The sequence below is a fragment of the Pithys albifrons genome, chromosome Z (assembly GCF_047495875.1).
Source record: "Pithys albifrons albifrons isolate INPA30051 chromosome Z, PitAlb_v1, whole genome shotgun sequence".
NCBI lineage: Eukaryota > Metazoa > Chordata > Aves > Passeriformes > Thamnophilidae > Pithys > Pithys albifrons.
Window position 1 is genome coordinate 69,668,993 of NC_092497.1, and position 24,905 is coordinate 69,693,897.

Below are 24,905 nucleotides of genomic sequence, written 5' to 3' on the forward strand. Positions count from 1 at the left end.
TAGGCAGTTCCTTCAAGCTGTGGTCCCAGGAGGACACACTGTGTTGCCCCCGGAGGAGCGGGAGGCCCAGGCCCAGAGCACCGGCTCACCACCATGTTATCTTAGGGAAGTGAAATGTTTGTTCTTAAGTCTTTCTCTCTGCTTGGGTCTGTCTCTGAGGAATTGAGTTCTCCAGAGCGATTTGTAGTTAGAATGGTGGGATTTGTGTTTGATGGGGAGTGGGGAGTTATTTTTTGTTATTTCTAACTTGTGTAAGTGTGTGTTATATTGTAGTTTTCTTTTAAATTCCTTTTTTCTGTATAAATATATATAATTAGTTTGAGTTTAAACCTTTTCTGAGTTTCCAGTTTTATTCCTTTCTCCCTTTTTCTCAGCAGGAGGAATAGGGAGGCTTTGACTCTGTATTGGGCAGTTGACATTCTGCCAGCTCAACCCAAGACAACCCTACATTTCTTTTGGTGTTGTTCCAGAGTCCCTCTCCAGGAGCTACTGCCCAGCCACTGCAGCCTGGGGCAAAACTGTAGTGTCTGCTGTACTCATGTCAATCTCGACTCCACCTTGGTCAGGCAGAATGGGATATTTTTTTATATTAGTGAGGGAGTCCAAGCAGCACTCTCCCTGACTTGGGGACCAGCTGGTGGGAGTCACCTGTCAGCATGACTACCCCAGCAGCCTGCACCAGAAGCATTGCTTGCAGCTCTTTCAGGACCTTGTTTAGATTTTGTCTGACCAGTCATAAAACTGTCCTAAAGCTCAAAATGCTTTCTTCCTTTTAGAAAGATATTGCGCAACAGTTATATGTTGTTCATTGTGTAGTGATGCACTTTTACAAACATTAAAAAAAATTATTTAACTGTTTTCTGAAGTTGTCTTTCCAGGCAAGACCTAAACTTTGGTAAAGATGCAACTATCCACACCCCACGGCCGGAGGCAAATCAAACTCCGTCACCCCAGATTTCTTTCTGGTGACTAATTGGAAGACAGAGCAGTTTCAAGACTAAGATCAAGTTAGTTACTAATGAGTACAATTTCAACACCTACACCTGTCACTGAAAAAGTGCCACACCACCTATAGGCTCTACCATGAATGCTGTCTCACATGATAAAACTAGTACTGGCTGTACAGTTAAGTAAGTTTAAAGTTGTAATTTTCTTTACATTACCTGCTACGTTTAATTTCACTGTTCATTAAGTGTAGGGTGGCATCCATACCATCTATATGAAGAATGTCTGCAGCGTACTAAGAGTTCTGGAACTTTATGAAAGAGGCTCAAGGTTCTGGTTTTGGACATGAGCAGGCTTATTACTTTGACATGAATTTCAGTAAATGTCTTGATCACAACCAGCAGGGATCAGGGAGGTGCACTGTGTCATTGATGACTCCCTGGGACTGAGACACCCACAGGCTCTGCTGCTGTGCCTCACTGCCCAGGGCAGAGGTGGAGCAACATGACTAGGTTATTCTCACTGGTGGTGGCTTGCCCCCACATTCAGCAGAAAAGCTGGGTTTCTGTGCTGGCCTCTGGTTCTGGCAAAGACTGTGGATGAGGGGAGCAGGAAATTTTCTCTGAGCATGACCACTACCCCTCCCAGTTTCTCTTTTCCATATGTGAAGCTTTGGACAGCCCAAGCTCATAGGAGACATCAGTCAAAAAAGGAGGGCAAAATCTACTAGTGATGAAGGGCCTGTGGTCTGCTTGAGATGTTGAACAAGATGCCTAGAGAACAAGATTGAGCAAACAAAATTTTGTTCTGTAACTATTATTCTCCTGACTGGTACTCCTGTTCCCTGTGTATTCTGCTTGGATTAAATGCTCAAACCCATACTCAAGCCTCAAAAGAGAAGATTTTATGTGGCATGTGTTCAGGGTCAGCTGTCACTAAGGTGTCTTTTATTTTGTAACTAAGTAAGAAGCAATGAACACTTATTCCCACTCTTGGCTGTTTTATTTTACTTCTTTAGAACTAAGCTCTTTCCTGCATCTAGGAAAACCGATTTTATTGGGGGGTTTTGGAGGAAACCCAAACACATATAGCTGAGACTGGAATCTGGCCCTTTAAAATGCCCTAATTTGGCCCTTAATAGGCTCAGACACAGCACTGTGATTGTTAAGAAGCAGCTGTTTTCAAAAACACTGTTTGAGCTAATCTGATCTATGCAAGATTTTGCTGATGGCATATTGTTTCCTAGTGCCTCAGATTGGTGGCAGTCAACACAAGGTCCCTCAAAATTGCTACCATGGTGCTAGGAAGAGAGGAAAAAAATTTCATTGCTAAAAATTTTCATCTATTGGCAGAGCTGTCAGATTCATTCTACAAATCAATCTTGTAATTTAAGAAGTTTCAGATAAAAGAGCTGGAGTTCTTTCAAAAAATAACACAAACTACAATTAAAATTTAGAACATGATGAGTTTGTATACAGCATGTCCTTACAAAAACCTTAAAATTTCCACGGCAGCACGTTACTGCACACCCAGATTTACCCTTGCCATGACTACTAAATACCATGGCTCTCTTCAGGGATCTTTGCTTACCAATGCATTGCATTTTAAAATACTTCTCAGGATGATGCAGGCATTATGCTCCAAACTCAAAGAACTGTAGAGAAAAAAAAATGTCATTTTTCATGTTGCTTATCAAGTGGCAATAACTTCCATTAGCATTTTTTATTTTGCTCCTCATCGCTGTGTTCTTTATGAAGAGATCTTGCAATAGAAGACTTTCACATGGCCATACCACTATTCCACCTCATTTTTATACTGACTTGTTGTTACATGAGTCAATTCAATGAATTGATGCAAGAGACTCTCTTCCTTGAAAGTATATACTTTACTATGTAGCAAACTATTCACTGGACTGGAAAATATATTTTAGAAGTTTAATATCATTTGCATTCCTCCATAAAACAAATTGGCAAAAGATATAGGAGCTTCCATTAAATGAATAGCAATAAAAAAATCAAACTTCCTCAACTGTTTCTGAAATTGTATAATATCCCTGAACATTCTAGGCTCTCTGTTGCAAAGTGACCACTCTGCAGTTTTTTTATTTGGTCTTGCTTCGGGTTTTGTTTATTTTGGAATTGTTCTGGTTTGGTTGTTGGTTGTTTAATTTACATCTAAAACAGATAGAACAGATGATACCTTTCCACTCAACAAACTGTGTAACACACACAGATCCTCCAAAGAGCAAAATCTGAATGAACAGATAGAAGTGAAAAGGAAGGCCCCTGCCTCCACACTCTCCCAAGCAGAGATATACTGCTCAAACATAGATTAGGCTAACCCAAGCAGGTTCTCTGTGGATATATTCATCCTTGCCAGGTGCTGTTTTTGCACAACAGCACAAGTTATTTGGGGAATTTGAATGGTGAAGAATTTAGTTCTCTTTATGTTGTAACTGGACATATAACTATGAAGCCTTTTGTATTTGCATGATTTGGTTGTCAAAATGCTTAGAGATGTTGTTCCTCCCTACAGTATTTCACTGATCATTCAGGTCTAAGAGTGGTAGCATAACTGGCTCTCATGAATTCAAGCAGTAAAATATAAACACCTTTCTATAAAGAGTTTTGGGTCTTTCTTAGTGGCTTATGGAAGACATCCTGGTCTCTCAAAACTTTGACTACCTACCCTGGCCAGGAAACAACACCAGATTAAAACTCCTTCTTAGAATATAAAATAGATAGTCCCTTTCAATTGACTGGATTGGTAAAAGATTCCCCATAAAGTGCCAGACAACCATCTACAAATAGATTAGAGCACATTTTTTTTGACAAAACAATGTATTATTAAGAAAATACAGCTGCTCTAGTTGTATTAGGCCCTGTGTCAAACCACACACCCCCTAAAATCCACAAAAGAACAGCTTCAAAAATTAAGTGTGAAGGTCCAAAAATATTACATGTTTCACAGGAAATTCAACAGCAAGAACTTACGGGATCACTGACAAAACAACTGTTTAAAAATTTGGAAAATACTATTTTGGGGGCATTCTAAAAAAAGTTATACTCTGACAGTGTTCTATCTTTTTCTACTAGAATAACAGACTCCATCTTCTACATTCCTGGACTTAAATGGCTGCTATTAATTCACTTAGATATTTATTTATTTATGACCTCAAAATGAGTACAGTGTATTAAACTGTACTATACAATAGGGGACAGCTGCTATGTAGCCTATATAAGCCCTGTTTTGAGAACAGTCCTCTTGGGAAAGCTGCAGGTTTGCCTGAGCAGTGTTTCTGGCCATTAAGAATATCTGTATCTACCAGAAACTCACACTAAGATCCTTACCACAGTTAGTATCAGTGAAGCTAAAGCCTCTTGAAAGAGTGTGGATAGATGCTCCCCTTCCCCTCCCCAATTTTACCCTGAGGACAACTCAAGTAACATTTTAAGACCAGCTATTTTAATATTAGTTAATTTAATTTTAACTAATTTAGCCATTAGGTCTGATCAGTATTGATTCTCATTTGAGACACCTGCCCTAAAACTTTTCTCTCCAGACCTCCAAGGAAACCTGCAACAGATGCTCAAAGTTCAAATGGATACATGAATCTCAACTCAAATATCTATGTAAATAGGTGTCTAGTTCTAACCCAGAATGAATACCATGAATTTTAAATAAAGCCTTGCCAAGTCAGTCAGCAATTCATGAAGGTGAAAGCACATTTTCTAAATTTAACTTTGAAACTAAAATAATTAAATGTTCAAGATCTGGCATTGTAAAACTTCCATGAGTTGTTTTGTTTTGGGTTTTTTTTATCCACTATTTGGTATGCTTTTTTTAGACATCTGTCATTGTAAAAGAAAAGGGCAATAGTCATCGTTCTGCAAAGTTTTCAGAGAGTTGCAGAATCATGTCCAGGCTGTACTGATGACACAGAGAAAGCCTTCATACAGGAGCTCAGGCCATCCATTATCTGCAATTGTCAACAGTGAACTCCAGCCACATGAAAACCACAACAGTCTGGATTTCAGGAGAGCTAAGGATTTAAGGACATCAAAATAACTACTTTGTATCAATTTTGGTTTACAATTTGTACATGGTTTCTTTTACTTGAATCCAGGTAAGGGAGGGACTGTCATAGACAATAGCTCCTTCCTTTTTCTGGGGTGGGGGGAATGGGGGGGGGGGGCGGGGGGGTATCCTGACCAGCTCTTTCCTTAAGCAGAAAAAAAGTGTTCTGTTATGCACTGCCTCTGGATCATAATATCTCCATTTAGCCAGGAAGTGATTACTCTGCACTATAATTTCTCTTTCTTGACACCCTTTCGTTACAATCCTTGAGTTAGAAATCCATGCTTTACCCTTTCCTATTATTCTGTTTGATCCTACAATCTAATGTGACATCAACTGCTCAGGTCCTACAAAAACCCCTCTCCAAAGTATTCTTACTTCTTATGCTTCACACATGAATTTCTCCTGCATTTTCTCCCTTTTCTAGTGGTGACCCTCTTTCCTCTTGGGATGGCAGCAACTCCCACAATAGCAAAAACAGGAAGGACAGAGCACAGACACTAATGAAAGACAGAAGATTTTTCTTGAAGGTTGTCCTACCAATCTGAGATAGTCAAGCAGAGAGGTGAGAATAGGATTCTATTAAGCTGTCCTAAGTAATGAAAAAAATCACATTAAAAAAAAAAAAGGCAAAGTGACGGATCTGTTTCTCCTTTTCTAGCTTCAGAAGTCTCCAGAAGGAAAACAGATTTTGACAATGTCTCACTGTTGCAACAAGGTTTCATACACTAGAAACACCAGGCATGTAAGACTCTCCAAAGTCCACCAGAACAAAATTTCCAGGTGACACACCAGGTCTATCAGGATTGGTAGACCTCATTTAGGTGTTCTGAAATTAGGGAGACTTGCTTGGTTCAGAAAACAGAATTCCATTGTTTTTCTTGCCTATGCCAATCAGTAACTTTAAATTCAGTTTTGCAGTGAACCCAAAACTAATGGGTATCTCTATTGCAGCATACTATTTGGGTAGCTTATCAAATAAAAAACACAGCAGTTTTAATATAAGTTAACAAAAAAAAATAGAAAATGGAACATTCATCATGTAAGGTCTACCAGTTTACCAAGTAGTTCTGAAGACTAGAAATGCATAGATAAGAAATACATAATTTAATTTTAATTGGATTTCTTGACTCCAAGACTCAGACTTGTCTCTTGATTTCTTGACTCTCTTGACTTAGAGATACCAATGAAGAAATCTCCTGTTGAGAGACTTGGTGGGGGATCGTCGATGAAAAACTCAACATGAGCAGGCAATGTGTACTTTATGCCCAGCAAAAGCAGTGTGGCCAGCAGGTCAAAGGTGATTCTCTCCCTCTGCTCTGGTGAGACCCCACCTGGAGTGCTGCATCCAGCTCTGATGCTCCCAACATAAGGAGGACATGGAACTGTTGGAGCATGTCTAGAGGAAGAAGAACCACAAATGTGATGAGAGGACTGGAGCACCTCTCCTACGAACACAAGCTGAGTGAGTTGGGGCTGTTCAGCCTGGAGAAGGTTCCATGGAAACCTCATAGCCTTCTAGTATCTGAACAGGGCCTATAGGGAAGCTGGAGACAGACTCCTCCTCAGGAACTGTAGTCACAGGATAAGCAATAACAGGTAAAAACTGAAAGAAGGGAAATTTAGGTTAGGTATTAGGAAGAAATTCTTTGCTGTGAGAGTGGTGAGACACTGGAACAAGTTGCCCAGGGAGGCTGTGGATGCCTCAACCCTGGCAATGTTCAAGGTCAGGTTGGATAAAGCCTTGAGCAACGTGGCATAGTGAAAGGTGTCCCTGCCCATGGCAGGGGTGGTTGGGACTAGATGATCTTTTAAGGTCCCTTTAAACACTTAACATTGTATGATAAATAACTTTTCACTTACAATACGCATCCAGAATGTGAAGTTAGCTTATCTGTCTCTTCATCAGATTTTCTTAAAAGACAGTGACTGCCATAACACAACAGCAAAGAGTATTTGGGGTTGCATATTTTACTTTTCAGGCAAGACTTGTTTATTTTCTTCTGCTTAAACTATTACAATCTTAGTTTGTAGAAGAACAAGCCTCTAAGTTGTTTGGTATTCACTACGAGCTAGAACACTTGGATTATCATTAGCTGTGGTGGTTTAGTTTTTCTAGTTCAATTTTTCCATGTCATCATGTGAATTTGAAGACCAAATACTGACTTAAACAAAAGGTGCTGTTTTAACTGTTGATCTTCCAGAGATACCATGATCTCCCCCATAACATGTTCCACTTTCTGCCCTTTTTACTCAGCTCACAAGAATTTGATTTAAAGCAACTTCACTTCAAAGTTCATTATGTAATAGACAAAATTATTATAGTATTATTAGTGTTATTTATTAGAATAAACTAAATATGTTGCCTCTGCAGCATATGGTCAATTTAATGCAATTAATGTAAAATACAGGAGGAGTACTGCAGTACTTCCCATTTGGGCTGTGAAAAGAAACTGATCTTGAATTTTGTGTTATACAAGAAACAAATTTAAACTTTGTAAAAAGTGTAAAACCAATCAATAATAGCGGACAGAATATCTAACATTTTCTAATTGCCAACGAGAATTTTTCAGTGTCCCTATGTAAAAACTAATACAGATGGATTTGAAGCAATTTTATTGATGTGACTAGAATTTGGACAGAGATTTAAGCCAAGCATCTTTTCCAACTAAGGCTTGCCAATGCGTATTCTAAATCATATGGAATTTTAAATTACAGCTGGATTCCTTTGTAGAATACTTCTTCAGTAAGTTCATGAATGCATGCAATATAGAACCTCCCTTGAAAGAGACATAAAGAATCTAATTACAGTGGGTTGGATTTTATGAATGAAAACTTTGTATCTGTACCTCATCCTATTTAGACATTGTGTTTTGCCTAGACATAAGTTCTATCACCTTGAGAAAAACAGTATTGAAAATATAACCATACTTAAATTCATACTGCCCTCTCTTCTACAACCAGGCTTAATTCTGAAAATCTCCTAATGCTCTGGAACAAGTTAAGCCTAACACAAGCTATGTAAGTAGCACTAACCTAAATTTTACCTATTCCTCCACTCTGATTGTAAATACTGAAGAGGTCATTTAAGCACCTCAAAACAGTTCCCCTGGTATAATTTTATATCCACTTTATAGTAAGAAAATTGAGTTTTGAGATCCACATTTACATGCTTAAGTATGTGAGACCGTTAACCTCTCAAGTGGGATTTTAGTAAAACCTTAGGTTTCCCCACACAGCCACATGATATCAACACTAAGTATTTTTCTTGGTATGGCCTCAGTGAGGTAGGTATTGCATCTGACCCACTCAGCTTGTCTGCACTAACAATGGTTTTCATGCTACAAAAGACTTGACACAGACAAAAGACATCTCCTATCACCTAGTGTGTTTGAAGAAGTTCTCTCTTTAAATGAATGACTAAATCTTGGAAGGTATTCCTAGCTACAATTATGAGTTGACATGTACTTCTACAGACTGGAAGTGCATGCTTACACTTCTACAAAAAGAATATTTAATTTTGCATTCATTAAATATTGAATTTGCTATGCTTACCATAGACTCTGATTTTTTTTTCCAGTGGCTACTCTTCTACCAAGTGCAAAGTTCAGAGCCACCGTGTTTAAATTCATAAAGCTGTCCTACAGGACTTACTTAAAACTGAGTAAATTACAAGATTATGAAAACAAACCCAGAACCCCCAAAAACCTCAAAACACTAGCACCACAACAAAAGCAAAACAAAACCAACCAACCAATGAAAAAAGAAGATTAAAAAAAGGCTGAAAACTCAACACAATGGAAAAGCCCTACAAGCCAAAACAAGGTGAGATTCCAACAACACTTGATACCTTTCCAATGGCTGGAATACAGGAAGCCCAAGTGCTGACCTGAGCAGATGATTATAGTTTAGAGTTACATATGTAACAGTGTCTGCCAAGCAGTTGCACAAATGTAGTTTTTCTTTTTGTATTTGAAACTTTCCTCAGTGTGTCTTCTTTTTCTATTCAATGTGCTTCCTTTATTCAATACTCTGTGAGCACTTTAATCAGCTATAAAGGTTTTATTCCAGACTACAACATGCCTAGTAACTGAGAGTAAATTAGCATCCTACAGGCATGCTTTAGCTTTTCTGTGAGCTAAGATACCTACTATCACTCTACTGCTTTTATGATAACCATAACTACCACACTTAAAATTCAAACCATGGTAATTAAGTTGACCTATTTGTTGGAAAGCATCAGGTAAAACTCTGGGCACTATGGAAACATTTAACCATGCCATATGAAAAAATAACTTTGAACACTGACTTCTTTTAATTGCTGAATCAAGCCCTACACACATTTAAAAGGTTTGCTTTCTTTTTTTAATGTTGGGATTTTAAAAGAATGCTAGGAGTATATTATATGGTCCCTAGAGAATTTAATTACATAACTGATAACAGAATGAGTCAATTATTAGTCACTCATGTATTTTATATCATCTAAAGCTATTATTTTATCATTGGTGAAAAATTAAGATTAAAGTAGCTCATTTTATATTTGCTATCAACATTTCAAAGGACCCTTTATTTTTTTCATAAACCTTGATAGCTTTGTACAACCTCTCAACCTAGACATTGTATAAAGAGACCTCTATGCCCAAGATAGCATGTTTAAACTTGAGATCAGGCCTTTTTTGTTGATACTGCTTTGATAAATCTCAGCTGAAGGTTCTTTATGTACAACTAGAATACAGTGCCCAATTCAGCACTCAGTAGCACAAGCATAATATGTGACCTATTCCTCTGAAGTCAGAATCCATTCAAATGCAACACAATGAACATTTCTACATGCTCTTTAAACCAGAACATACTTCATTCCTCATCCTGTTAATCTGACCTAATTATTGACTCAAATACCAGATATGAACATGTGCAACCCCAGTAGATCAGAAGCAAAACAACTGCAGCAACAGAGCAAATATAAACATTCTTTGTTGAACTATGCAGTGTAAGAATATACAGAAACAAAACAACATGAAACATTAAGATTAGTAATAAAATAATTGCAAAATCTAAATTGAATTTGTTACAAGAAAATACTTCTTTTATACATTACTTTGCAAGGTGTTTTAGAAGCATAACAAGATCTGATTATTGTACATTTTTCTGGCCACAAGGTGCTACATAGAGCTGCTACCCATGTATATTAGAACGCATATATAACAATCTTGCATCAGCTTTCTTTTGACATGTATTTTCTTTCAATTTTTGTTAAAAACTGATGAGCAAGAACATAAAAATCATTATACAATAATCTTTCACCAAGAGACTAAACATTTGAATGATATGCACAGACAAAAGTTTTTTGTAATAGTTTCTTCGTAGACAATTCTTAAACAAAGAAGCTTTATCCTGAAACCAAGCTAATTTATTATTGCTTACCTTAAAAAAATACATCAATTATCAGAAAAAGCTAAATAAGCTTTTGTTATAACTTAACTATGTAGGTTTACCCATGCTTGCTCAAACTAACAAATTACATTTGCTCTTGTATGCATTATAATTCCTAGTATTAATGAGAGAGGCTATAGCATCATAGGTAAATGCTTTGCTCAGTTTTAAGGTCTTAGCACAATACTCAAAATTTCCACAAAAGAAGAGCAAGTGAGGTGAAGATTATAAGGAGCAGTTAAGACTAATTCAGAGCTGTATTTAAGGCCCAGTACAGTACTCAGCAGATTTAAGAAACAAAACAAAACCAACCAACCTGAAAAAGCCATAGATTTTTTTTTGTCTGAACTCTGAGCCACCGATCACTTAACTAAGATAAAATGTCCTACATAACACTGCACCAATGACACATTGTGTTGCGGGGACACATACTTCTTCTGCAGTGTTTGGAAAACCAAGCATCGCTTACAGCTCTATGGAGACCTACCTTAAGTGAAGGGTTAAAAATCACTCTCACACATTTATATTTCCACTGTTAGTAAGTTGAAAAAAAAATGTCCAGACTAAACCTGATCTATCAGGTTTTCTAACGAAGTTTGGAACTGCACCACAGAAAAGGAGACAAGCTCTAACTGGCACTTAACAAACTAAGTGTAACATACACAGGGCATTAATATTAACTTTGGAAAGCTGAACTGAAGAAAACAAAGTTCTTTTTTAGTCTCTCTTCAGTCAGTGACATTACCCACAGAAAAAGTACACTGTGACATGATGCTTGGTATTAAACTTTCAAAATATAAGCTTCTAAGGAAGCTTATTGTTTACTTCTTGTTAATTTTTATTTATATTCCAAATCACCCTTAAAATACTAACTGTAAAATACTCCCCACAAAAACAAGAGATCAGAGACTACATTATTGTCCACCTGAGAGTCTGTATCTAACTCTTCTGTAGAGTGAATTACTACTTGAAACACAAATTACAGAAGGTTTACCGGCTATTGTTTCCACCACCTTCCACAGCAAAATGAACCAGTCTCCTTTGATTGCCAATATCAAATAATCAGAACAAGCCAAAGTAATCCTAAACTACACACATAAATGCCCATAGTTGCATTAAAAGTATTCTCTGTTTATGCTGGGTACAGCTTAAAATCAGACATGTATAAACGGGAAAATAATCAGAGAAGTCAATTAGTAGCATATGATAATCTCTGTTTTGTACTTTAGCTACAGTCAGTAGAATATATTTTAAAATACATGTGCTTATTTTATCAGTGATTCAGTGTCTTGGGTATCTAAGCTCCAAACACATATGTATATAATTTTACACAATAACTTAGTTACACAATTACAAGAGGCACAAATCCAAACCAGTTAAGAAAATACTTGGATCAGGTTTCCACTTAAAAAAGACCCATTATGTTTATTTAGCTAATATTTTTAAACCCTCACTTGACCTGTAAGTATGCCATTACATTACAGAATAATCAGTTAAATGACCCACTTAGTTGCAAAGTCATAAAGGAACGCTGTGCTCTTAGTCTCCTGATAAGAGTAACAATTGCATTTACATTATATTGACTGTTTAATTCAGCTACTTGTTCACTGAAGATACGTTTTTCACCTATTTCTTTTGTCCTGTTTTCAGTTAGATGGGAGTCAAGGGCAGTGAAGCACATAAATGAGCACAGCTACTATAAATTTACATGTAGATGTAAATACACTGGCACTGATAAAATATGGAAATGGGCAGGTTATGCAGTAACTACTGAAAGAATAGTTCTTGGGTGTATACTTAAATAAAAATCAAATTTATTATTTTTAAGAATAGACAGCCAGAATCTGCATATCTAAAGACATGGGAAATTCAATTTGATACTGCTGTTTGCATAACATGAAAAATGTGTATTTTTGGTAATTTCCGATTAGAATATGTGCATTTTCTTAACTGCAATTTCAAAAATGGATTCCCTTTTTGATGCACAATCAACATGAGATATTCCCAATATTAGCAAATAAATTCTGCAATTTCTTATTTACTTTTTTTGGTATTCAAGAACAAAGAATACCAAAAAGGGTGCTAATCTTCATATATTAAATTTTGCTTCAAAAAGGAAAAGAACAATCCTTTCTCCAGATCCATGACTGGGAAGATGGGAAGAAGGGAAGAAATTAGTTTCCATTGTGCTGAGAATTATTTGGGGTAGACAACAGGCAAAATTTCCCAGTTTTTTCCCCCTGGGAAAGCCATCCTTTGTAAGCTGCAAAAGGAACACTCTCAGTGCAAGCTTTTTTTTTTTTTTAAATTGTTAAACAAGTTAAACAAGTCTGTCATGAATGACTTAAGACTACTGATTCTGCTTTAGAACAAGGACACAGAACAAACTCTTAATGTACCTTGTAGACATGCTTTTCTATGACTGGAATATATCCCCTGTAAGCACTTATTTCAAGTGAAACAGACCTAAAGACATCATAACTGTAGCTTCACTTAGCTCCATCTGAAAATGTAAAAATATTGCACTATAGACAGGTTCATTTTGTTCCCAAAATGAAAGTAAGTCAATGATGACCAACTTTTTCCTCTGGAACACAAATTTCAGAATAGCGTATGCCAAATGTGGGTAAGGTTGTCTGCAGACATTGCATTTTTGTTCCAGAGGCAAAAACCTCTCAAGGGTACTGCAGAAACCCAAACGTCCAAAAAATGCGGAAATTATCACCAGTTCCACTGCATAACCAGCATCTGTTCTCATATAAAAAGAAAATAAAGTGTTTGCATTAAACCTTATTGCACCACCAACTTTTTTTTTAAATATCCCCCATTCAAGTCAAATATTAAATTATTTTTATCAAACAAAAATATAAGGTCTTCTTTAAAATAGCAAGTAGATATAGTATAGGCGCTTTACAGAAAAAGAACAGTCTAAGCAATGACATACATCAAATCAGAAATGACAGAAAACAATCATTATATTCTCTTCAATGATTAAAAAAAGATTGCAAAAAGATTGTGTAGGCTATTTATTGTCTGCATGAAAAGCATCGCTCCTCATTCAAGGTGTTGAAGCAGGTGACACCTTCAAGCTGTCAAGTGCTGCATGAATTCTGAAGTGCAACCTGGACTCCATAGAGTATTCTTTGTAGTTGTTTCTGCAAAACATAAAAGTTATTTTAAGAAAAAGATGTTTAGACAGGATTGTTTCTACTTCATACGTGCAGGGAAGTACCAAAGTTAACAGCCTTCATTCCTTCAAGAGAAAACAGAGGTTGACACACAGATCAGTTTTGAGACATTTAAAGCTACATCTACAAACCAAGCAGAGAAGACTTATACCAGTACAAAAACTTAAATGTCTTGATAAACTGAACCCATGTATTAGAATCTCCTTCAATTTTTTTGATCTTTAGAACAGTCCTCTCAGTTACTTAAGTTTGCTGTGAAGAGACAAGGCAAAATACTACAGGAAAGAAGGCTGTTAGCTGAAATGGTTTGTTCCGCCTCAAAACACAACTCAGAGTAACAAGACAGAGTAATCACATTATGTAAATCTACATCCCCAGTCTTCCCCCAAAACCAAAAAAACTTCAAACCAAAAAGTGAAAACAGAAACAAACACAAAACAAACAAACAGCAAAACTAAACCAAACCAAACAAACCAACAAAACTCCAAACAAACAAAAAAAACCCATGTGGGTGACAAAAAAAACTATGTTTCTAAAAAAGCTTTTAGGATATTGTTTCTGACTCCCATTTACTACACTATTTCATCATTGGCACACTTCTCTGTACACACAAGGGACATTCTGCCCCATACTACAATCTACAGATGATGCAAATATGCTGCTTTACAGTAAATTTTGCACTCAGATGGTTTTCTGCAATAGTATGTGAAAGGGCAAAGGGGTGTGACCAGATGTGTTCTGGCTTTTAATCTACTACTAACACCTTTAGTGCAGCAGATTTAAGCCCCACAGCTGCTCTCTGGGACAGAGTGGTACAGATCCTTTCTCTGGACTCCAGCTCCACACCATGCATGCAGGTGCTTCAGCATCTCTGAAGCCCAGATGAAGAGGAAAGATTTTCCCTTCACACTGTGTCTTGTTTGATTCAATCTACTCCACTGTGTCTGAAGGAAAGAGTTTCATGAAAATGCAGAATTCACTATATTGGACAAATTCTCCAAACCAAGAAACACAGATTTTTAATCATTTGTATTTTGAAAGGAAGCTGTAAGCAAGAAAAAACACATGCCTTCATTGCTACAAATACTCAGCTATTCTTATTTTACAGAGTGATAAAAAAATAAATCCACTTACTTTGCAGTTTCTATGTATCTTATTGCTTTTTCTCTCTCGCCCTGGTGTTTGTACAGAAGACCCAATTCATACAGCGTGAATGGCACCAAATAACTATCATATTTTATCTGCTTCTCACTAGAAAAACACAAAAAGACAGAAACTGTTACCTACAACCCTGTCTCAAGCACCAGCTAACTTCCAAATGCAATCACTCTGTAAGTGCATGTAGCCAGAGAAAACCCTCTTTAATTGTGCATTATATTGTAGTTTTATTTTAATTTTCTCTTTTCTGTATAAATATACTTAGTCAGTTAAAGTATAAACCTAGTTTGAGTTTCCAGAGGTTTTTTCCTCCCTTTTCTCACCGAGGGAGGAAGGCAGGCTCTGACACTCTGTATCGGGCAGCTGGCATTCTGCCAGCTCAACCCAAGACAAACTCCAAACACACCTGGATGTGTTACTGAACAGTTTATGTGCTCTCAAAGACCATATATATAAAGCTATATAAAAGCTAAATTGCTACAGAAAAATACTAGCAAAATTTTGTGGTTCTCTGACTACTTTCAGAGGTATTTTAATTCCAGGTCCTTTAAATGACGTTGAAATTTAATTATTCAAAATTTGAACATGACAGTTTCTAGAGTACCAGAATTTTCACCAAAAGCTATAAAATATAAAGGTTTAAAATATATTTTTGTCACTTTTTTACCTTTGAATTACTTTACTGAAACATAGTTCAGCCTGCATGAGTCTTCCCAAATGTTTCAGGCAGAGGCCTTTCAGTAGCTGCAACATGCACACATCATCCATGTAGTACTCATTGTGATCTAACAGGACAAGCAAGATATATCAACAACTTTAAGACATCATGCAAAGGAAAATTAAATTTTCAGTAGGGAAAACATATTCAGACTTAGCACACTGTTTCTCATGTTTTCTACCTCAAAACATACATAACCTTCATGCATAAATTAAAATACTGTCTACTAAAGAAGATGTGTCCATAACATGTGCATCTTTCTCTTTAAAGAGGGGCACAGAATAAAAGAGTAAGAAGAAATTGAAACATTGAACAAACAGGCATAAGACTGGTATTAAAGATTTCTGTACTTGTAACATTTAAACCTGCAGTGAGATAGAAACCACATTATCTTAATAGCTTCCCCTGTTAGAGAGCACTGGCAGACCTCCAGTAGAACCAGTAACGGGAAAAAGCAAAAAATCACACTACAACTCTGTCCTACAGAATTACCAGAAGCATTATTTTTCATTACAAATTCAAGAAACCATTTTTATTAGAAATTCCATCATCTCTAATGATTAAAAAGCCTCAGTAATAGTGTATAAAATTTGAAAAATTCCATAAAGGTTTAGGTTCAATAGAACTGAAAATACGAGATGAAAGAAAGTTTTAATCAATTCAAAATTTACTTAGCAAGTGTAGTCCTTTTTTGTTCCATTAGTTTATACAATTTGTTGGGTGCAAGGAGGGAAAAGAAAGGAAAGAAAACACATATGGATAGACAGATGGCAGCACATACATTAACAATTCAGGAAGCAAAACACTCTCCCTTCAAATCATGTTGTTTACAACTAATTACCAGCTCTCTAAGGTCACAATAATTTTTTTCTTAATAGTCTGCCAAAGAAATCCTACATAAACAGTTCTGAAACATGCAAGACTAACACATTTTAGGATTGCTTTGCCACTATAGTCAGGCTTATTTCTGTCTGTGTTTAAACCCAGAAAATCTCAATAGACAGTAACTGACAGACTGCACTTCTAGTGACAAATAGAAGCACAGTGGGTGAGCACTTAGCATTCTCTGTAGCCTGTTTTGCTAGGCTAAGCTACTGGATTTATGTGACTGTCTCCTGAAGGACTCAGTAATTGAAATTACTGGGGGCACGCACTGATGTCAGTAAAGTCTCATCAATCTATAACAACTACAGCTAGTATCTCCCTGGCATTTCCCAAAAGAATGAAAGCTATATGGCAAAACACTAACAGTAAATTTTAACAAATGCAAAGGACAACTCAATACCACCTTGCAATCAGTGTGGGAGAACCACCTTCTAACAGTCCTCTACACCTGAGGAAGTATCACTATCCAAATTATAAAACATGAAACCAATTATTTTTTCTTGAAGTTACACATTCCCTTTTTTAATATATTGAAAATTACAAAAGTGGAAAAATCAGATTTCTGGAAATCTCAACAGGGGAAAAAAAAACCAAACCAACATCTCTAATGTCTTTCATCTGTTCCTTCTGCGGTCTCTATTTTCAGCTCTATACAACATAAAATCACATGCAGTTTTTGAGAGATTCCTTGCTGTGCCTGTTCACAGGAAGCAAATGAAGTCAAAACAGCTCTAAGAAGTCTCAATCCCTAAATGACCCTTGTGTATAATCAACACAATTTTTTACAACACCTTAGCAATTCTTTAGCGCTATCTAGTACTTAAAACTGTCTCTTAAAATAATATCGTAACCTTGTCATACTCTGCTAATAGTCTTAATCACTTTTTGGGGGGGTCTTAGTTCAGCAGCCATTCTGGTAATCAGTCTTTATCTTGTGTGAGTCCATATCTTAAAAGCAAATCAGGGTCGCATAGGCAAAGTGCAGAACAGAACTATATTTGGCTGAAGTTATTATAAAAAAAGACACAGAAAGCATGCATGCTTCCAGATTACATCCTATGTGCATATTTCCCTAAGGAAAACATATTGGTTTTATTTCTGTTCCTTTTATTTTGGTACCTTTTACATGTCTACTTAGGGATTTGAAAGGACATTTACTTCACTATTACAAATAATTAGCATTTATAGAACAAGCCTCTGCATGATACAACACTGGATTCCCAAGAGGTTCTGTCAGAACCCTCCACACAGAAGTCATGGAAACATTATTTGCAAATATCTTGCACATCACTACACTTGTTTCAATATGACAACAACAAATAAAAAGGGAAAATACTTGAGACTTAAGAGGCACATGACTGATTCTGAAGGTAATTGAAGACTATACAAAAATTAAGGGACGCAATTTGATAATGGCCTTGCAAGTTACTCGCCTTTGGTTTTTATACCATCCAGACTATGTAATTCTTGTATATCTTTGTATTCCTTCTTATGCATTGCCTCAGTTTATACAGTAAATCATACTTAGACTATTTTACAACTCATAATTGATGTTTTAACCAGATGGTAAAACTAACTTGCTAAATTGTTGATAAGTGTGACTAAAATCTGGATTCAATAGAAATTATTATTAGTTATTTATCATTTTAAAAGTTTATTATGAAAAAAGATAACATTTATTAATTCTAGAAAAACTCAAAAGAGAATTCTATCCAGAAGTTCAGATGACAGAACCCACCTGATAAAACCAGGTACTTATGCAGTAAAGCTGTTGCAATAATGGAATTTAAATTCTTTTAAGAGTAAGCTGTGGGCTGATTCTCTAAACACTAACCTGAACATCTACGCTTCAAATACATCAATATGCAAAAAACTATGGTCAAAGTTTATTTAAGTATGTTTTATTTTACAACTAGCAAACACATTTTATTTTGCCAGAAAGTAAAAAAACAACCAAGAAACCCAGACCCATTCATGCAGAGCACTTAATTTTATCTTCTATACTTTTTCATATTCTGCTCAGTATGTGCCCTCTGTAGTAAAGTTCAGTGCAGTGTAAATGGGTTTAGAAAAAGTATTTTTCAGACATTTAAGATGTTAGTGGCTTATGCTTCAAGAATGCTCAGAGACTGAAATAATTTAGCAAGAAACAGCCATGTTCTGTTACTAATAACCTCACATCCTTGAATTTTTTGTATTCTTCTGCAGCATCAATCAAGCCAAATAAAGAACATATTGTAGAACCAATCCTAACTTTCACACGGCCCCAAAATTTTCATATTTTAATAGCACATTGCCTCAACACCTACCTTGCAGAATATTAGTAGATAGAAGCACAGAAAAATGCAAGCATTTCATACCAGATTATTAATTCCACCTTAACTGATCACTTACTAGTTTCATTTTGGAGTGCAGTTTCTTCTTTTTCAATTGTTACCAGTAAGTTTTCAGTGAGGTCTGCTCTTTTGCCCACAACTGCAAATCCATTCCAGACATACATCATTTCCTGACCAAAACAAACAAACAAAAACCCCTTAAGATAAACTTGTGGAATTGCATAAATATTTAACTACAGAGTACCTCTGAAAAAATTGTTCTGGGACATATTGAGTATATAAAAAATTGGTTTAAACAATAAAAAAGGTCTATGAATATGTGAGGAAAAATGACATTTAACATGTGTTGACAAAGTTAACCTAGGTTTCTAAGTTTTGAATGTTTTGACACCTTTTGAATGGATTCTACTATCACAGATCTTTAAAAATTACTGTCAGTCACATAACACATCAGCAAAACTGGGTATTTTAGGTTCAACTTCTGGACTCTACCAGATGAAGTAAAGAAAGAGCTGAAAGTAGTTATGGGTAAGTTTGGTGTGCATTTGGAGTGTATGCTTATATATACGTTATACACATGTATGTGTGTACCAAAAAACATACTCATATGTTTGTATATACAGATGCTATAATCTATAGACCGTTACCTTCCATATTGAGCAAAACTAGAAGCAGGTACAACTTTCTGGATAAAAATGTGGTTCCAGTATGCACATCCAACACGTTTTTAATACAATTTCTACAAAATCTTATTAAAAACCCCAAGGTAAATCCTGGGCACAAAGCTTCTCTGATGCTTCAGTACAATAGCAAGTAATATGCTCGTTTCAATACAATATCAAATTGTAAAACTTAAAGAAAATGAGACAATACACAGAGTTAATGCTAACTAACATGAAGCTTTGTCAAGATCTTTATTCTGTCTTCACAAAAAAGAGTGTAATTTGTTCTACTGTATTTGAATTGTAATTACATCTCTGAAATATGAAGCCTAATGTCATTCTGAAGCTGATACAATACATTACTGAAATATTTACACTTGTATTTGTTCTGTAAATATGTGCATTTTCAGAGGGAGAAAAAAAGCTGGCTCTATTAAAGTCTGAAACGGTGTTACTGACACCATCAACTACATCACGGTAGATTTGTTCCAGCTCCACAGTCCTGTCTAAATTATGCTTACTGCAATAAACCATACACTATGTTTGGTTTTGCCTAACTCATGACAACAAAAATAAGAGATACTGGATTTGACAGCCAGACCATATACAGTCACAGTTCTCAAGAACTGTGCTCTACAAGTCCAAGACAACTTTATTATTTAGTCCTTTACATGCAATTTAGTGTAGAATATATTTTAGAACTGCTGGATTAATTTTCTTTGGGCTCCTCTTTCCACATCAATGAGCCTTCACATAAGAAATTCCTTCTCAAATCATGTATTCTATCAACAGTTGTTGGTAAATTAAGCCTGTACAAAGATTTTAGCATATATATGAAAGTATCACTGCTGTGCACATATAAACAAAATACTACTGCCTCTGAAGTGAAAATATGGGAAATTAGAAGGGCATTAGTAAAGTGTCTAACTTCTGCATATTTGACTCAGATTCAATATAAGGAAAAAAATTACACAAAAGAAAAATCAACACCACTCTTCATTTTCATCAGAAAAAAGTACTGAAGTACTTTCTATTGAGACTAGAAGACAAGGACTGAAATCATGCCAACCTAAAGAACATGAACACAGGTTTCTGGGTGAAGGGTGACCTTTAGCCTCATGAGGCTACAGCAAACAATTGTTTGTATGACTGAACTTCCATGTGAAAAATCTGACTCTAGTTTTGTACTACTATTAGTTGGCAGCATGATCTGGCCCCGGGTGCATTGCACTAAAACCTGTTTCATGAATGCAGTACTTCTTTAAAGAAGAATTTTAAAATGCAGGCACATAATAACCCGTATAATGAAGTGTATTGATTTCGGTTTGAAAAGTATGAAAAGAAATCAAGAACAAATACCAAGGCAGGTAATATCAGCTTCACTGGTTGAGAACTTGCATAGCGTCGAGCTTTCCTCACTGCAAACTTCTCAGTTGGGATAGATTTTCCTGCAATTCTCTGTTTTAGACCATCCACTTGTCTACAAGAAAGGAAGAACCAAAGTTGGTTTATGTAATTTTTATCACATCTCATTTCATTTAGTAAGATTTACTGTTTGCCTCTTAAGTACAACATCTGAAATTGTTTCACGCCGCTCAGACCACAGCTGAAGGATGTATGTTTGCTTGATAAAACCAGAATTTTAAATATTCTGATTCTAAAGGTAAAGAGAAGAAGTGAAAAGTTTATGGTTATAAACAGGAAATAAGTCACACAAGACAAAGACATGGGGAGAAAAAGACTGCACATCTAGTTGCTTTATAAATTTTTACCTGAATAAAGACACAATGTCCTCACCAGTCCTCTTCAAATCATCCTCAGAAAGCATACACAGAATTGCTGCCTTCTGGAATACATATATTGCCTATTTCAAAAAGAAATGGCAACATATTACCACATTTAATGGGCTGTGTTCAGTCAATACACTAAGGACTCAAATTTCTCACTCCAATTACTGAAGCAAAGTGTTTCCAGTAATTCCCAGGCAGGTGGAGCTATAAAAGTCTAGCATTCCCTTTGTCACATGATTTATGCTATAATTTTATTTTCAATGTATTCATTAATATTTTAAGTTAGTTAGTCAGAAAGTTAAAGGTGTCTCCTGCAAAGAACAGGAGAATTTATTAAGCAAACCACTGCTAAAGAGATGATGTTAAATGACATAACTATTCTTCCGTCCATTACTGTTATTATCTGATCTATTACATGTAGACATGCTTGGAAAAAATAATAAAATATCCAAGTACTGATTCAAGGGAAGTTTAATAACTGGGTTTTGCAGAGAAAAAAGAGAAACATCCATAATTCTATTCAAGACATTTGCACTTCATGTTCAATATACTATTCTCTTCCTCTTTTGTCAGGAATTGGATGTAAGCCCTTTTTCATTAAGTGTAATAAAACAGTAGTCTAAATAGGAACAGACAAGAATAATGCGTCGAGAATTATTGATACATTGTACTTGGTTCATACTTTCCAAAACATTTTCACAAGTAAAAGGCTGAAACCTCAACTTTGTTGTGGACCCTGTCTCCAGCAGCCTCCTCATATCACAAAGCATCTCTTGAATAGGCATGCTCTTGTCTGTTTATATTTAACTAACACAGTTTCTTCAGTCAGGTTTTACTAGTGAGTGCCAGGACTTGCCTTCAGACTACAGTTTTCCTATAACACCTTTTTTTTCACAGCTATGGTGAGTACCTCAATTTTGGAGGAGCCAAAGCATTGCTGTCTATGGCTGTGGTGCTTCAAAATATGAAATAAAAATTCTTCCTTAATCAACAGTTAAATCTACTATTTTGATGCCACTGTACCTTTACTTATGAGTTTCACAAGAAGACAAAAATTACACTTATAGTACAAACTGAAAAGTAAATTTAATTGTAGAGAGACCACTGGTATATCACAACACAGTCTACATGCCCATTTACCTTAGACCACCTGCTCTCTCTGCTGAGCAGGTCTGCATACCGATATGCTTGAAGCCAGTCCTGCTGAAAGGTGAAGCACCACATCAGTTCCCAGTAACAGAGATGATGAATCTGTTTCCACTCTTGCTGGGCTGCTATGCAGTCCTGGAACCTCAATTGTGCCTACAATGTAGTTAGGTAGAAATGAGGAAAACTGATTAAATTACAGCTCCACATAAGAGCCATGTCTAATCACAGAGCAAATTCTTACTTAGCAGCCAAGTGGAGGATACCTGACTAGGAAAATAAGATAAACTTCCCTTTCCGACTTACTTACAGAGAGATAGTTGGAATCAACACTGACAGTGAACACGAACAGGGACATGAGCATAGTTATCAGTCCAACCAGAACAAGTTACTTCAATGAATTAGTTAATTTCCGCCTCAGGTTGAACACTAAACAAATATAATCTTAAAAGTAAAAAGTGTATTTACCTTTTCAAAATTTCCTTTCAGTATATCTATTCTGGCAGCATAAAAGAGAATAATGGAACCCTTGAAAGAAGATGAAAAAAATAATCAATTAGAATTTTAAGTTTAGGGAAGCACATAGCTGTTATAAAGATTTATTGAAAATACATACATTTGGAAATTTCTGGAGGTAGGGTTCAAGGAGACTTTCTGCTTCCTGAAGGTTGGCTTCCCCTGTACCTAGAGAACATAACAAACCAACTTCAATGTTCTTAAAAAAACCTCAAGTTTCATAGATTAAGATTTGGTTTCCAAATCATATGACTTCAATAAATCAATAGATGAGTGCTTTTATGAAAAAATAAATTATTTCATCATATTGTGTTTCTATAAAAATAAATTCTTGTCCCAAAGGTACTAAGTATTTTTAAGATACTAAATGTCTGTAACTAGAAACAGACTAGAATTACAGGAATATTCTTTAAACTGATCAATTACAGAGTCTAGTTATATTTTTAAATCTCTGTAATTGCTTTAGCAAGCTAGGAAAACATTCCTCAGCTGCCTTTTTCCCTAATTTTGAGGTCAGGAATGACATACAAGTGACACTGAAAGAAATTAAGTTCTCCTTAGCTTCCTGAGGAGCATGAGGGACAAGGACTAAAATACTTAAAGAACATGAAAATATATGGAAAAAACCATACAGAATTAATCATGACTTTTAGCTCTGTAGCAAAAGCAATTAATACTCTGCATGTATGAACTTCCAAACAAATTGCTTGGGTGTAGAAGCTTTTTTTCTGGAGATAGTATTCACAATATCTGATGTTAATTTACAGATAATGATTTTTCTGAACTCTAAAACTGTTTTGCAATATTTTGCTGTCACATGTTGAAACAGCCCTGCAAGTGGAGTAAGACTTTGGCATAATGCTATCTACCTGCATTGTTTCTGCAGACATAGCTTTGTCAAGGACATTAATCTCAGACCATAATTAATCTCTGATTTGGCCAGAATTTTGAAATTCAGTTATAAAAATAAATCACAATATCTATCATAAGGTGTAGCACGACTCAAAAGCTACACAGTGAGTCTCACCAAGAATTAAGGAGACGTAAGTATGATAGACCAACAGGGTGAAAGTACACAGAATGGCCCTCAAACTGCTGCCAGACGCGCCTTCCCGTAGTTGGCAGAGGCCCAATTCCTAAGAAATATCACAAACACATGCAGAATTAACTATTAGTACACAGATTTACTATTAATTGTTTCTGGCTAACCAAAATTCCATTTTCCTTTCAGATGTAAGTATTTCATAATTCAGCACTTTATCACACATCCCACACAACCCACTATCAAAACAGTTCTGTCACAGCTAATTGCATTCAGGAAGGGGAAGATTAATCTAACTCTGAATAAAATTACCCATGCATTTCAATACTCTGGTGAAATGAGAACATCATATGATCCATGCAGATACACAGGTCTACATCCCTTCCCCACTTCTTTCTGGCTATGATTCTGTCAGAACATCTTTAAGTCTATGTTAGCTGAGTACCTCTCCCAACTGTTCCAATGCTGTTTTTTGGAGTCAGTTTTCCTTCACAGAAAACACGTGTTATCCTCCATTTTCTTCCATCAAGTGTTGTTTTCAGGTTATGATCAAAATACTGGCTCTGTTCAAACATCACTGTCTAAAAACAGACCCAGATTCATGGAGACTTACTCAGCGTTAACACATGAGACTTTTGCTGTCCAGTTGTGGTCCATTACATAAAAGGTTGACTGCTTGGGGCGCGTAAAGATAAGCTCAGAGCTCCCCTGCTCAGGAGCAGCAACTCTTCAAAAACTTATCAGAATTTAATAATTTTTCCTCAAAACAAATATGAACATAGCAGTTTTATTGCATGGCAACTTGATGAGTTATCGGAGAATTCAAGTACCACACAAAAAAATGTGGTGATACTCCAAAACTGCTTGTTCTTTTCCTTTCAGCTTTTACTACCTTTTCGGTCAGGCCAAAAATATGTATTATGGAAGAGGTACAGCACAAACCAGAGGAAGAAACAGAATGAACAGGTCTCTATGAAAGTCTAGTTTTACAAAAGGAGAACCATATTTT

The 24,905-nt window shown here is 36.0% G+C and overlaps 1 protein-coding gene across 3 annotated transcripts in view; it reads right to left on the reverse strand.

Moving 5' to 3' along the window:
* Positions 1-9,972: 9,972 nt before the first annotated feature.
* The window catches only part of TTC39B (tetratricopeptide repeat domain 39B), a 77,712-nt gene continuing 62,779 nt past the window's right edge, over positions 9,973-24,905 (reverse strand). For all 3 annotated transcript variants that reach the window (XM_071579846.1, XM_071579847.1, XM_071579848.1), the window contains 10 exons: positions 23,882-23,990; positions 22,955-23,022; positions 22,807-22,866; positions 22,333-22,494; positions 21,175-21,266; positions 20,762-20,882; positions 18,799-18,910; positions 15,469-15,586; positions 14,778-14,894; positions 9,973-13,610 (listed from right to left, as the gene is read on the reverse strand). In XM_071579846.1, the coding sequence (XP_071435947.1) occupies positions 13,514-13,610; positions 14,778-14,894; positions 15,469-15,586; positions 18,799-18,910; positions 20,762-20,882; positions 21,175-21,266; positions 22,333-22,494; positions 22,807-22,866; positions 22,955-23,022; positions 23,882-23,990 (1,056 nt within the window). In that variant the 3' untranslated portion in view covers positions 9,973-13,513. The remainder of the gene's footprint in view (positions 13,611-14,777; positions 14,895-15,468; positions 15,587-18,798; positions 18,911-20,761; positions 20,883-21,174; positions 21,267-22,332; positions 22,495-22,806; positions 22,867-22,954; positions 23,023-23,881; positions 23,991-24,905) is intronic.